This window comes from Saccostrea echinata, unplaced genomic scaffold (genome assembly GCF_033153115.1).
Source record: "Saccostrea echinata isolate AGI-Se365-2 ecotype Australia unplaced genomic scaffold, CSIRO_AGI_Sech_v1 ptg000027l, whole genome shotgun sequence".
Taxonomy (NCBI): Eukaryota; Metazoa; Mollusca; class Bivalvia; order Ostreida; family Ostreidae; genus Saccostrea; species Saccostrea echinata.
In genome coordinates this window covers 1154334-1170832 of record NW_026889776.1, presented here as the reverse complement: position 1 = coordinate 1170832, position 16499 = coordinate 1154334, and the positions used below count along the sequence as shown (strand labels likewise).

At 34.6% G+C, this 16499-nt stretch overlaps 1 protein-coding gene across 1 annotated transcript in view; it reads right to left on the bottom strand.

Annotated features, from left to right (window-relative positions):
* The window catches only part of LOC133193090 (B-cell receptor CD22-like), a 239232-nt gene that overhangs the window by 73875 nt on the left and 148858 nt on the right, over positions 1 to 16499 (bottom strand). Inside the window, exon 6 of the mRNA XM_061329064.1 lies at positions 10470 to 10748. Coding sequence (XP_061185048.1) covers positions 10470 to 10748 — 279 coding nt within the window. The remainder of the gene's footprint in view (positions 1 to 10469; positions 10749 to 16499) is intronic.

Here is a 16499-nt window from a genome sequence, read left to right as displayed (position 1 = left end):
CAAAAGATGTGTAAAATGATAAGACTTTTCATTTGATATCAAGAAAAAGGGGCTAACCCCTCAAATTAGGGGCTCAGAGGGGCCAAAAGTCTTTTATGTATAACTCTTGAACGATCAATATTTTGTTATAAATTACTGAAGCAAAAATGCTCGTCTTAACAATTTGCAACTATATGTTTTAAAATTTTGATCCTATGTTACGTAATAAGGGGCCAAAAGGGGCCAGAATGCTAAATCTTTGACGCTTTATATCTCAAAAAGGGGGAATATTTTGAAAAGCAATATTGAACAAAAGATGTTCAGAATAATGTTTTAAACAATATGCATCCTTTCAATTTTTGCAAAACGGTCCCATTAAGGACTTGAAGGGCTGGCCCCTAAATATTTCAATTCAGCATATCTCGAAAACGAAAACAAATTTCTGAATAGTTGTTTAACAAAAAGTCTTTAAAATCACAAGACCTTTCATTTGATATCAAGAAAAAAGGGCTGATCCCTTAAATTAGGGGCTCAGAGGGGCCAAAAGTCTTTTATGTATAACTGTTGAACGATCAATATTTTGTTATAAATTACTGAAGCAAAAATGCTCGTCTTAACAATTTGCAACTATATGTTTTAAAATTTTGATCCTATGTTACGTAATAAGGGGCCAAAAGGGGCCAGAATGCTAAATCTTTGACGCTTTATATCTCAAAAAGGGGGAATATTTTGAAAAGCAATATTGAACAAAAGATGTTCAGAATAATGTTTTAAACAATATGCATCCTTTCAATTTTTGCAAAACGGTCCCATTAAGGACTTGAAGGGCTGGCCCCTAAATATTTCAATTCAGCATATCTCGAAAACGAAAACAAATTTCTGAATAGTTGTTTAACAAAAAGTCTTTAAAATCACAAGACCTTTCATTTGATATCAAGAAAAAAGGGCTGATCCCTTAAATTAGGGGCTCAGAGGGGCCAAAAGTCTTTTATGTATAACTGTTGAACGATCAATATTTTGTTATAAATTACTGAAGCAAAAATGCTCGTCTTAACAATTTGCAACTATATGTTTTAAAATTTTGATCCTATGTTACGTAATAAGGGGCCAAAAGGGGCCAGAATGCTAAGTCTTTGACGCTTTATATCTCAAAATGGGGAAATATTTTGAAAAGCAATATTGAACAAAAGATGTTCAGAATAATGTTCTAAACAATATGCAACCTTTTAATTTTTGCAAAACGGTCCCATTAAGGACTTGAAGGGCTGGCCCCTAAATATTTCAATTCAGCATATCTCGAAAACGAAAACAAATTTCTGAATAGTTGTTTAACAAAAAGTCTTTAAAATCACAAGACCTTCCATTTGATATCAAGAAAAAAGGGCTGATCCCTTAAATTAGGGGCTCAGAGGGGCCAAAAGTCTTTTATGTATAACTGTTGAACGATCAATATTTTGTAATACATTACTGAAGCAAAAATGCTTATCTTAATGATTTACAACAATATATGATAAGATTCTGATCATATGTTACGTAATAAGGGGTCACAAGGGGCCAGAATGCTAAATCTTTGACGCTTTATATCGAAAAGGGGGAATATTTTGATAAGCAATACTGAACAAAAGATGGTCAGAATAATGTTCTAAACAATATGCACCCTTTCAATTTTTGTCAAACGGCCCCATTAAGGACTTGGAGGGGTGGCCCCTAAATACTTCAATTCAGCATATCTCCACAACGAAAAGAAATCTCTGAATAGTTGTTGAACAAAAAGTCTTCAAAATCACAAGACCTTTCATTTGATATCAAGGAAAAGGGGCTGACCCTTCAAATTAGGGGCTCAGAGGGGCCAAAAGCCTGTCATATATAGTTCTTTGATAATGTTATATAAATCAAAAAAATGAAATCTAATTAGGGAAGTCTATATATTATTATCTTTTAACAAAGATCATAGTCAAAATCATATCTCACCTTATCGAAAAGTCGGACGGAAGACCTACTCGTTGCTCGCAACGAGATCTCATCTAGTTATTATTATTATTATTCTTACCGATTTTGTGCACGCAAGTTCTCGGTAACGTCTCGGCCGATTTTCATGAAACTTTCAGATCTGATAGGTATTGATCTGAACCTTATTGGAATTTTTTTTCGTTGATGACGTCACTTTCCATCTCGAGATATTTAGGATTTTCTGATTTTCAGAGGGTTGGCTTGTCCTGGAAACTCCTCCGAAACGACGTAAGATATGAATTCAAGATTTTCAGTGAAGGTAGGGAAAGGTTTCTAGATTTGCAGGCAGGTGTCCAAATATCTCTAGCGCAAAAGGCGCCGAAGCTCGGTAGGACTCAAAAAATGTCTCAGAAACATCTCACAAAATTTAACACCTTCTCTTTCATATCTTCATACATATTTAGAATTTGTTAAAACATATAGAAGAAAAGTTGTGCAAAATGAGACGACCTTTCATTTGATATCAAGAATAACGGACTGACCCCTCAAATTAGGGGCTGAGAGGGGCCATAAGTCTTTCATCTTTAACTCTTTAACAATCAATAATTTGTAATACATTACTGAAGCAAAGATGTTTATCTTAATGATTTACAACAATATATGATAAGATTCTGATCATATGTTACGTAATAAGGGGTCACAAGGGGCGAGAATGCTAAATCTTTGACGCTTTATATCTCGAGAAGGGGGAATATTTTGATAAGCAATACTGAACAAAAGATGGTCAGAATAATGTTCTAAACAATATGCACTCTTTCAATTTTTGTCAAACGGCCCCATTAAGGACTTTGAGGGGTGGCCCTTAAATATTTCCATTCAACATATCTCCACAACGAAAAGAAATCTCTGAATAGTTGTTGAACAAAAAGTCTTTAAAATCACAAGACCTTTCATTTGATATCAAGAATAAGGGGCTGACCCCTCAAATTAGGGGCTGAGAGGGGCCAAAAGTCTTTCATCTATAACTCTTTAACGATCAATAATTTGTAATACATTACTGAAGCAAAGATGTTTATCGTAATGATTTACAACAATATATGATAAGATTCTGATCATACGTTACGTAATAAGGGGTCACAAGGGGCCAGAATGCTAAATTTTTGACGCTTTATATCTCGAAAAGGGGGAATATTTTGATAAGCAATACTGAACAAAAGATGGTCAGAATAATGTTCTAAACAATATACACTCTTTCAATTTTTGTCAAACGGCCCCATTAAGGACCTGAAGGGGTGGCCCCTAAATATTTCCATTCAACATATCTCCACAACGAAAAGAAATCTCTGAATAGTTGTTGAACAAAAAGTCTTCAAAATCACAAGACCTTTCATTTGATATCAAGAAAAAGGGACTGACCCCTCAAATTAGGGGCTCAGAGGGGCCATAAGTCTTTCATCTATAACTCTTTAACGATTAATAATTTGTAATACATTACTGAAGCAAAGATGTTTATCTTAATGATTTACAACAATATATGAAAAGATTCTGATAATATATTACGTAATGAGGGGTCACAAGGGGCCAGAATGCTAAATCTTTGACGCTTTATATCTCGAAAAGGGGGAATATTTTGATAAGCAATACTGAACAAAAGATGGTCAGAATAATGTTATAAACAATATACACCCTTTCAATTTTTGTCAAATGGCCCCATTAAGGACTTGGAGTGGTGGCCCCTAAATATTTCTATTCAGCACATCTCCACAACGAAAAGAAATCTCTGAATAGTTGTTGAACAAAAAGTCTTCAAAATCACAAGACCTTTCATTTTATGTCAAGAAAAAAGGAGCTGACCCCTCAAACTAGGGGCTCAGAGGGGCCAAAAGCATGTCATCTGTAGCTCTTTGATAATGTTATATAAATCAAAAAAATGAAATCTAATTAGGGAAGTTTATATATTATTATGTTTTCACAAAGATCATAGTCAAAATCATATCTCATCTTATCGAAAAATCAGACGGAAGACCTACTCGTTGCTCGCAACGAGATCTCATCTAGTTATTATTATTATTATTATTCTTTTTTTCTACTTTCTTCTCCGGTACTTTTTTGTCCGGGAGTGTTCTCATAGAACCACTCATCCGATTGACATGAAACCTTTTTAGGGTTAATAGGCATGTTGTGTAGGTGTTCGGAACGAAGGTCATTTTGCGCGCACATGCATGCACGTGCGCGCGCGTGCAATGACTGAAATGACTGATATACTTGATGAAGCCGTAACTTTTATATTTCTTGATGAATTGCTTTGAAACTCAAAATATAAAGATATATTAGTAGTCCTGACAAGATGACATGGTCAAATTAGCGTGAACTCACGCGCATGCACGTGCGCTCTTCTCTGATTGGCTAATACAAAAATCTCAATAATGTCCTTGTTTTTTGACAAATACTTTGAAATTTAGAATATAAGTATACATTATAAGGTGCTAAAACATGTTATATAGGAGATTTCTTGAAAACACGCGCATGCAGGTGTGCTGCAATCTGATTGGTTGAAATTTTAAATGTCTAAAACTCCCTTGGTTTTCAACAAAACAGGATGAAATTTACGACATGGATAGGCACATTGAGCTCCTACGTTACGATACTATCAAAACTGAATGCAAGGCCATGCATGCGCTTATGCTGAATTCTGATTGGCTAATACTTAAAGGGTTACATCTCTCTTATTTTTCAATGAGATTCTTTAATATTTAACACAAATGTATGTATTGTGAGACACTATAAGAAAATTAATTTGAAAAATGTAGAAAACATGTGCAAGCACATGCGCTGAAATTTGATTGGCTAATACCAATATGGCTGTATCGGAGTAGTTTTCCAATAAAATACCCTTATAAAAGTATTGTCTAATTTATTGAAGCTTGTAGGGAACGGGGCATCATAAGGAATTGGGGAGCCGTTTGGGGAACATCTGTAACGGTTCCCGTTACAATTAGCACTAGTTATTATTAGGGTCTTCCGTCTTCAGCGGAAGACCCTTCTATTATTCTTCGGTTTCTTTTTTACCTTTATTATTATTCTTTTTTCTTCTTACAAAATTTGTGCAGACGATTTCTCGGAGATGGCTCGTTTGATTTCATTCAAATTTTCATGGTAGATGCGTTGACATCTGAAGTTAATTCCGGCAATTTCGTTAAGTGATATTTACTTCCGGTCGGAAGTTATCGCCCTTTTATCAAAATTTAGAGGACCTCCTTGTCTGCGATGGAACTCAAAAACGGCTTAAGCTAGACCGCTGAAATTTTCAGTGATGATAGAGGACATGTTGCCATTTTGCACCTGGGTTTGGATATTTTCCGGAAGTGCCTAGTATGGAAGCTCGGTAGGGGTCGAAATTTAGGACACGAATCATGAGTGAATTTTTGAGACATTTTATATCATATCTTTTAAAGTATAATTAATTTGTTAAAACATATTGAACAAAATTTGTGCAGAATGACAAGATCTGTAACATGGTATCAAGAAAAAAGCGCTGACTCATCACATTCGGGGCCGATAGGGGCCAAAAGTCTGAAATCGATAACTCTTTAACAAGCATTATTTTGGTATACATTACTGAAGCAAAAATATTTATCTTAACAATTTACAATTATATATTATGATTTTTACCTCGTATGGCACATAATTAGGGGCCACAAGGGGCAAGAATGCTAAATCTTTGACGCTTTATATCTCGAAAAGGGGAAACATTTTGAAAAGCAATATTGAACAAAAGTTGTTTAGAATGATGGTCTCAACAATGTGCACCCTTTGAATTTTTCCTAAACAGTCCCTATAAGGACTTAAAGGGACGGCCCCTAAATATTTCAAGTCCACATATCTCGAAAACGAAATGAGACTTCTGAATACTTGTTGAACAAAAAGTCTTCAGAATTGCAAGACCTTTCAAGTGATATCAAGAAAAAGGGGCTGACCCCTCAAATTAGGGGCTCAAAGGGGCCAAAAGTCTTTCATCTATAACTCCTTAACGTTAAATATTTTGATATTAGTTATTGAAGCAAAAATGTTCATCTTTACAATCTGCAACTATATATCTTTAAATTTTCATCAAATAATACGTAATTAGGGGCCATAAGGGGCCCGAATGCTTAATCTTTGACGCTTTATATCTCGAAAAGGGGAAATATTTTGAAAAGCAATATTGAACAAAAGTTGTTTAGAATGATGGTCTCAACAATGCGTATCCTTTGAATTTTTCCTAAACAGCCCCTATAAGGACTTTAAGGGACGGCCCCTAAATATTTCAAGTCCACATATCTCGAAAACGAAACGAAACTTCTGAATAGTTGTTGAACAAAAAGTCTTCAGAATTACAAGACCTTTCATGTGATATCAAGAAAAAGGGGCTGACCCCTCAAATTAGGGGTTCAGAGGGGCCAAAAGTCTTTCATCTTTAACTCTTTAACGTTAAATATTTTGATATTAATTATTGAAGCAAAAATTTTCATCTTCACAATCTGCAACTATATATCTGAAAGTTTTCTTCAAATATTACGTAATTAGGGACCATAAGGGGCCAGAATGCTTAATCTTTGATGCTTTATATCTCGAAAGAAGGGAATATTTTGAAAAGCAATATTGAACAAAAGTTGTTTAGAATGATGTTCTCAACAATGTGCATCCTTTGAATTTTTCCTAAACAGCCCCTATAAGGACTTTAAGGGACGGCCCCTAAATATTTCAAGTCCACATATCTCGAAAACGAAACGAAACTTCTGAATAGTTGTTGAACAAAAAGTCTTGAGAATTACTAGACCTTTCATGTAATTTTAAGAGAAAGGAGCTGACCCCTCGAATTAGGGGCTCAGAGGGGCCAAAAGTCTTTTATCTATAACCCTTTTACAGTAATGTTCATCTTCACGATCTGCTACTGTAAATATTTTAAAATCTACATCAAACATTGCGTTTTTTGGTGTCATAATGATCAAAATTTTGTTAAACATAACTGAAGCAAATTGTACGTTTTCACTATTTATATATTTATGAACGAAAATCTCAGTCAAATTCGTATCTCATCTTATCAAAAATCGGACGGAAGACCCACTCGTTGCTCGCAACGAGATCGCATCTAGTTATTATTATTTTTCTTCCTGGGTACTTTTTTGTCCGTGAGTGATCTCCGAAACTACACATCCAATTGAGGTGAAACCTTTTTAGGGTTCATAGGACTGTTATGTAGATTTGCGGAACGAAGGTCATTTTGCGCGCACGTGCATGCACGTGCGTGCCCGTGCAATGCGTAAAATGACCAATATACTTGATATAGCTGTAACTTATATATTTTTTGATGAAATGCTTTGAAACTCAGAATATAAGGATATATTAAAGTGTAGACAAGATGACATGGTCAGAATGCGCATGCATGCACGTGCGCGCATGCGCATTGATTGAAATTACCAATATAATTGATATAGACTTAACTTGTACATTTTTTGATGAATTGCTTTGAAACCCAGAATATAAATATATATTAGAAGTGTAGACAAGAAGACTTGATCAGCGCACACATGCATGCACTGCGTGCACGTGCGCGCGCGTGCAATGAGTAAAATGACAGATATACTTGATATAGCCATAACTTTCATATCTTTTGATGAAATGCTTTGATACTCAGGATGTCAGGATATATTAAAAGTGTAGACAAGATGACATGGTCAGAATGCACATGCATGCACGTGTGCGCATGCGCAAGGATTGAAATAACCATTTCAAATGATATAGACTTAACTTGTACATTTTTTGATGAATTGCTTTGAAACTCAGAATATAAATATATATATTAGAAGTGTACACAAGATGACATGGTCAGCGCACACATGCATGCACGTGCGTACGCGTGCAATGAGTAAAATTACCAAGATACTTGATATAACCATAACTTTTACATTTTTGATGTAATGCTTTGATACTCAGAAAATATAGACATATTATAAATGTAGACAAGACGACATTGTCAATATGCACTTGCATGCACGTGCGCGCGCATGCAATGCTAAAATGACCAATATATTTGATAAAGCTGTAACTTTTATACTTTTTGATGAAATTCTTTGATACTCAAAATATGTAGATATATTAATAGTGTTGACAAGATGACACGGTCTCATGGAGATGCATGCACGTGCGCGCGCTTGCAATGCGTAAAATAACAGATATACTTAATATAGCCGAATTTTTTTTATTTTTGATGAAATTTGAATATAAAGATGTATCAAAAGTGTAGACAAGTTGACATGGTCATTTTGTACATGCATGCCCGTGCGAGCGCGAGTAATGCGTAAAAAAGCCAATATACTTGATTGCCTTATTTAATGAAGCTAACAGGGAATAAGACACCAAACGGAAGTTGGTGAGCGTTTGGGGAACATCTGTAACGGTCCCCGTTACAATTAATACTAGTTACACTATGGTATGTGATCGCCAATCAAAACTACTCGGAATATATTTAGGATAACAGAGACATAAATGTTTGTCGTGAATACTGAATGCTGTATCTAATCCCCAATATTGAAGTGTATTCCTGGAATTGAACAAAAACATGAATTTTTATGCATTCAGTAAAATTTTTGTATGTTTTGAATGACACCGGACGGACATTATCTTAACCTCGAGCTCACCTGTGAGGTAATGACAACGAACTAATTTTAGTGCTTAACTCTGACAATGGTACTGCTAAGGAACTTAGCGTGTTCCTTGCCGTGTAGGCGCATGTCAAAAAAATCTTCTTGTATCTTGTTTGTATGTAGTCATATATTGGCGTTAGTTAGTAAGTTTACCAATATTAAAATTAGATTTTCTAAAGAAATTGGTAACTTGCAAGTCAACATAATTATATTGCATGTTGACATAAATAAGTCGCATATCTACAAATTTATCTTGCATGTAAGGGGCAGAAATATGCCACCATAAGATAGGTATCTTTTCCTTTAAATATTTTATAGTATAGAAAATTCGTGATCGGGCGTAAACGGTTGTTCTGAATGGAGATAAACGCGCGTTTGCAGAAAAAAGCCCCCTTTCACCTCTCGACCAAGTCCAGAAAAAATGGGGAAAAAATCTTCCTAAGACCTTTCTTGTGCACATTTGTGCATCCTAAAACCAGAAATTATACCTTACTAGCTGTCAATTATCCATTTATCACTTAATTATTTTCTAACAGGTTTAATAGACGCAACAAATGAGCCCTTTTGTATACACAATAAGTACTTCGCTTGACCAGGATTGACACCTATGACGTCAGAGAAATGGCGCATAACATCGGCGATGAAAATATGCATATTGAGAATATCAAACTTTGAATCGCTGAAACATCAAAAATATTAATTTCCTAGCAAAGAATTTTAAATATATGATTTAAATAACATGTAAACTTTGTCATATCAAAAGTTTTTGAGACGTAATAAAAAACCCTTTAATAAGGGATCTCATTGTCTATGAAAGGGCAATTCCTTGGGATGTTGGGATTTGAACATAGGAGTCCCTGACCTGTTTACGTCTAAGTTGTGTACATGTATCGAAAATGTCTCTGTACAAGAGTGGTAATGATGAAGATACATACATGTAGTCTATTTAGACAACCTGGTAATTATAAAATCATTCAATTCTATATCATTGAGATAAGATTGAATTATACTTCTCCACGAAATAAATGGAGATAACGAACACTATTCAAGCTCAAAAGTCCACTTAAGAATACACATCAGGAGCAGAGCAAACATCGACCTCTAAAACATCAGAGGTAGGATCAGGTGCTATTGAAGGGAAAGCATCCCCTGTCGATCAGTCAGTACGGCCGTCTGCTCTTTGTAATGACCGGGAATCAGAAAAATTCATAGACAATTCAGGGTAAAATTATGGAATAACACTCTGTATAAAAAGCGTCAGTCAACATTCGACGGGGTTGTTGATGTCCTTATTTCATCATAGCTTGCCCCATTTTAGAAATTGTTCGTACGTTCAGCATGCTCTTGCGTATCGAATCAACTGGGAGATATAAACTCCATATACAGGTTATATTGGTACATAGCTACATAAATAAGGGAAGTTGACTATTGAAAAGTTGAAGTCATCACGTTTATCATAAAGTTTCGTTGTTAGGTTGTCATTAATTTTTTTATTCAAGCAAAATATCTAAATATGAAACAGATGTGTCCGACTATGTGGTGTCTTTTTTTCGAGTTCAAGTCCTCGATATATCTGAAGGTCGAAATGAAGGCCACAGCAACAGATTTATTCTTTTCGTGTGGAAGATTTTGAATTAATTCTGCATCATATGAGTACAAAATTAGGTCTACTTATAACGGGGAATATACAAGTCAGCATATAATGTTGAAGTATCCGCATATAATGTCAAAATATCAGCATATCATGTTAAAGTATCAGCATGTAATGTTAAGATATCAGTGTAAAATCAAGAGGTAACATCACAAAAGTTTATAAACAAGAGACAATAAGGGCTTTCCATAGTAAAAACTTACAAAGTACATCTACTGTAAGAGTCTGTTGCCCTCTTCCCGTATAAGGTTGTTGACCTGTAGGTGTCAGTGTATTCTCAGCGTGACATGTGTATACACCACTCTGGTCTCTCCGTATGTTGTTGATCTGTAGTATATTACTATTTGAGGCTGTTGCTCCGTTTGGATTTCTCCAATACATCCGGTTTACAGCTGGTTTAGCAGTCGCATTACATCTCACTGTAACAGAATCTTTGACTTCCTCTGGAGTTCTTGGTACAAAGGATTCGATCTCTGGAGAATCTGCTAACATGAAATTTGATACTGAACTGTTTAAAACTTATCAGGAATGTGCTAAAGGTGAAAATATACGATTGACAAAGCTTTGATTGCAAAATTTTGCGTATTTGATACAAGGATACCATTCGAGATGTTTTACTTCACGCAATAGGCATTTGCCTTGTATTAACACATACATGTAATCTTATTCATTAAGGGTTGGATTAAGCGGGTGAAAAAATATAAATGATGAATGTAGTAAAATCGAAATGATGAAACAATATAATTAACCTTCGTTTTAAATCTCCTTCTTGTTTTAAATTTCTTTACAGGTATTACTTTTTGAAATTATCTTTTTCTTTTGGCAATTCAAAAGAAATACATGTATCCTAATTTAATGAGTCATACACGTATGTGTGGCAGTAGACTGTAATAAGAATATTGTCAGACAAAACTGAAACAAAATGAGTAATATAATGTTAAAAGAAAATAGAAGCTGCAAGATTTCAACATTAATGAGTTTTTAAGATGATTTATAAAGATGACAGAAGTGGATAGGGGGCATACTGCCTAAAAAGATCAGTTAATATTAGCATCTCAAGTTATTTTTTTTTAAAGATCAGAAAATTGTTTACGATGTTGTCAAACAAGTTCTTGTTACTCATTATCTGGAAACTGGATTTAGTAGTTGAAATATGTATAACTACTATTCATACTGTTGATACTGATAAAGAAGAAAAGAAATATACAGTCTTGTAAAATCAGGCGTAAGCACATTTCGTAGCGGAAGATAAGATATACAAAAAAATATAAAATAAAATACTTATTTACTTATGCACTAAGTAAAGTCATGTTAAAAATTTTTAAGTGTCAAATTGTGAGAGCTTTATTTATATTAATAAAACAATATCAAAGAAGTTAAATGCATTTAATTTGCTTTTTGATTAATTGTGGTGACAAAATATGCAACGATAGAAATTACCCTTAGACTTGGATTAAATTTGACATTTTTATTAATTATGGTGATACTTTGCAAAAATCTTAAGATTTTAAGAGTTTATAAAAACCACATTGCTACACTAGAGATCTAATGTGCATTAACTAAGATAGGATTAAATCATAAACTAAGCACATCATATACCATTAATGATATAGCGTCTTTATATATACAGAAATAGTAATAATAATTATCGGAAAACAAAACCAGCTAATTATGATAAAAGAAATTAAAATAAGTAGATTCACAAATTCTACTGAAATAAAATTTGTTACATCAATTGACTACTGTGGAACCCTTTTAATTTGCTGGGGTCAGTGTTCAAGGACAAGCAATATTTTATTGGTTCATGGGAATTAATTTCGTGGGTAACTTGCATATACCGAAGATTCAATTAATATATATGTGGATAAAATAATTGTTCGTGGGGATGTGTGTTCGTGTTAAGGGAGACCCGGGAAATCAAAATTGGTCCCCCAGGAACAATGATGGTTCCACATTAATTAACCTAAAAATATGGCGTAAAAGGTATGGAAAGCAGAGTATCTAAAATTCCTGTATTCGTTAAAACGTAAAAATTGTTTTATTTCGTAGACTGGAAATCGGATACTAGTACATTGTAGCTAAACCAACTAAGTAGAGGGTAGAGATGATCTAGAAATAGCACGGGGTGATATTCTCAACAGAGGTCAGCTAAAAATAGGGAAAATCAACTTTATAATCGGGAAAAAAAACCCACTTGAAGTTGGTATTTTAGTCCACCTAAACAAAAGGCAAAAACCCTTTCCTAATCCATAGATTTCATCATTTGCTCTTGTGAAAGTGGTATATCAATGGTACTTTGAAATGAAATTGTTAATCATTTTACCTACCTTGGCATTATTTTTTGATTTAATAACAATGATAAGTTTTCTTTCGGTTAAAACAACTTGTTGATAAAGATAGGAGAGCTTGCTCGTTTTTATTTCTGATTTGGCAGAAAAACACCTTCATGTAAATAACATTTATTTAGAAATATGTATTTAAACCATGATAAATTTTTAATAAGAGATTGGCGAACAGGGCTTGCAAAATGCCTAGAGCTTCAAATGTATGAAAGACATATTCAATTTGTGAATTTAGTATTTAAAGTGGAGTTATGAAATAATGACAAATAAAACATTTATGCGGAATTTTCTTTGGAAAAAAAGTTCTGTGATGTAAAAAAAAATATGTGTGGTATTCTTGGGGTTCGAACCAAAGCAATAAAAATACTGAATATTAATTATCTCACTGAGAGTAACACGCCTACCACTACTCTATATCGCTCATGACAGAAACCGGTATTTAAATCATATTTGTGATATGACCCTTGACTAAATGACTTGTTTCATAAAAGAATATTTTTAAGGTATAGTGGATTTTCGCTCCATGTTTTTGTTAACCGAAGAATCTATATTTTTAGTCATACATTGAGGAAAAAGGGGGCAATGACCCACGGAAAAACGTGTTTTAAAGAATTAACCACTTTTCCCCTCTTTGATGTATATGTATGCTACTCATAGTCAAGTAAATTAAATTTTTCTGAGATTTTTGCGATTTTTGGTTATTTTACATAAAGTATATGTTCATATTAATTGAAATATAAAAGAAACTTTGTCATTATTGAGATTTAATTTTTCACTTTCATATTTGTCGCACAGTAGGCATTTTGTTCGCCTTGTTCGCCCATCTGTTTTTGAGTATTCTTCTGACATTTGAGGAGCACGTAAAGCACCAGATGTTGAATTTCGTATTATATTGGAACGATCGAATCCAGTCTTTTCTGTTCAATCAAAAAGATACCCCCAGAAATCCCTGTACTAGCTTTTTTTTCGATCATGAAAGTAGGTTGTTGTACAAGTGGACAGTAGTAAAAACGGTATTGGTGCCGTTCTTCTTCAAGACAGCAGACCAGTAGAATAATGAATATGCATCTAGATTTCACTGACAGCGTCTGAAACAACCTCGGCACAGATCAAGAAAGATGCATTTTCCGTGTTATATGATCTAGAATGCTTCAATCAGTATATTATGGCTTTAAATTAAAGAGACAATACAAACAGACAATAAACCCTTAGGGGACATCCTAAAAAAACCCCTCTTGCAATGGCACCGAAGCGATCACAGGACATTATGAAGAGATGGAACTCATGCCTTTGATTTTGTATGTGTCAAAGGTGCTAACCTAACAATTGCACACTTTTAGTCGTGCATATCTGAAGAGTGAAGAGGATAATTTTGGTGTGAGACTAAGAATTTTGTCGTACGTTGAAGCTTGATTAAACATCTGACACCTGATGCTTGTCTTCTGGAAATTAAAGAGGCAACACAAATAGATGAGAAAATGCAGGCTATCAAGAAAACGGAAACATGTTACATTACTAGAAATTCGTAAATATTTTGATTTTATAGACTCTATATTATATAGGGATGGTCTGATCCTTAAAGGTAAAGCCGTAATAATCCGGAAATCTTTGAGAAAGGAAATGAAGACCAGACTTCACAAAGCTCACTTTGGATGTGACAGTATGTTAATGAGCAAGAGAAACAATACTTTGGCCAGGAATGAATACATATATCAAGCAGTTGGCTTATTATTGTCAATATGATTAATTGTATGTTTTGTATGCATTGATTGTATTTTATGTCCCGTTCGAAAGATTTTCACGTCTTCATATACCGGTGAAGGGGTTCAAATATAGACCTATACTCGGGACTCATGGCCATTGAGCAGTGAGGGATCTTTATCGTGCCACAGCCTGCCGTGCAACAAGGACTCGGTTTTTAAAGTTTCATCCGAAAGACCTGCAAGTTTCAATTCAAAGTGCCGAGCGTTTGGCGAAGGGACAGTGGCTACCTATTTTTTATCGACTTAGGTCAGTCGCTGCTGAGGCTTGATCCAACGACCTTTCCATCACGGAGTGAGCGCTCCACCGACTGAGCTACCGCGACAGTACGGAAAACCAAGGAACCAAAAAGCTCCATTTCCATTGATGCAGCCTGCAGAGGGCTATCCATGGCAGAAAATAGGACTTGACTTGTTTGAGCTTAATGGAAAACATTATTTCAAGTGCATTGGATTTTTTCTCTATGTTCATTTAAATCGACATGCTTACATCTATGACAAGTCCAGAGTAATAGCTATACTAAAGAAATATTTCGCTCGATTTGGAGTTCCAAATGTACTCATTCTGAAGACGGCCCATTTGTAAGCCAAGAATTCCAAGATTTTGCAAAGAGGTGGGGAATCTCTCATATCATATTATAATCTATTCATCAACAGACCAATAGCAAAGCTGAGTCATATATAAACGTCATGAAAACAATTGCTAGAGAAATGTGAAGTAGAAAAGGCAGATCCTTATGAAGCAATTCTTGAACAAATTAAAGGAATACACCGAAACGGAATACTGGTGCTACACTGTAGTCCTGCGGAAATAATGTTTAACAGAAAAGTGCGTGGCATGATTCTATAGTTTCCTCTGAAATTCGAGGAACCAGAAACCCTCGCAATCGCCAGAAAGAGGAACCAACACAGGCAGAGAGTAAAGAAATAGTTTGTCAGAAAGTCTCGTGAGCAGAGTGAATTGGATGTTGGTCAAGCAATATTCTGCCAGCATGTAGAGGGACACAACTTGAAATACAGAGAAATTAACGATATTCTTGTTTTCAAGGCCAAAATGAACTGCTTATCGAAGAAATAGAATTCATGTGCGAGATACCAAAAGTAACTTCCATAGTCATGACCGTTCGCTGAGGCGTTCAATCGTGGAAGATTATTCAAACAGCAAACAGAGAGGATTTGCACAGATCCTATTCAAGTGAACAAACCAAACACTATTTTTAGCATAAGTGAACCAGAAACACAATCCGTTGAACTGACCGAATCGACACCAACTAAACCATTCGAGGAAAAACCTGATTGCAAAAGAAAACCAGCCTATTTGAAAGATATGTTACTCATTAGTGGACTATGTACTATGAGATTAGTTATGTCATTCTCTGGTCATTTTTGTACTGTTATGTATTTAAACATTCAATTATCGAAGTGTTTGTCCGTTTGCTTGATCATGACAATGAGCACACGGTGGGTGTCACCGGTCGGAAGGGGATGCTTACTCTTTCATTGCAGCTGATCCAACCTCTGATGTGTAAGAGGTCCGTGTTTGCTCTGCTCCAAATTTGTGTTGTTTCAGTGGACTTTGGAGATCGATTGCTTTTCGTTATCTTCATATTTCATGTACATGTATTTTGCAAATGTTTATTTATTGATCAATTTAGATGTCTTCGCAATTCAGTGACAAATAAGCTAGATACGAGCATTATTCATTATAAGTGTGTCAAATGATTAAGTCATATTTGTTTGTGAATCAAATATGTTTTAGAAACAAAATTTCGGTAAGTTTTCTTGAAAAATGGGATGTTGATGGAATTTCTTATATTGGAAATGGTTCGCAATTCAATCAGATAGTGAAAAAAATATACTATATTGCTTAGTCAATAGTTCCTCGACAATGAATAGATTTACATTTTCATTTTTCCCATTACTTTTTTACAAATATTTCTCAACTAGATTTTGAAGTCTGTATACGAGTGATAAAATCTCGAACCCCGTACAAATTTAGTGTGAGCACTATGTTATGAATTGTCTAGCATATAGCATACAAAGAAATGAACTAAGAAAAAATTTACATGAGCAGGGTTCTCCATCATTTGAAATTTTACTGTGTTGCAGACTTCACGTGAACCACTAATAT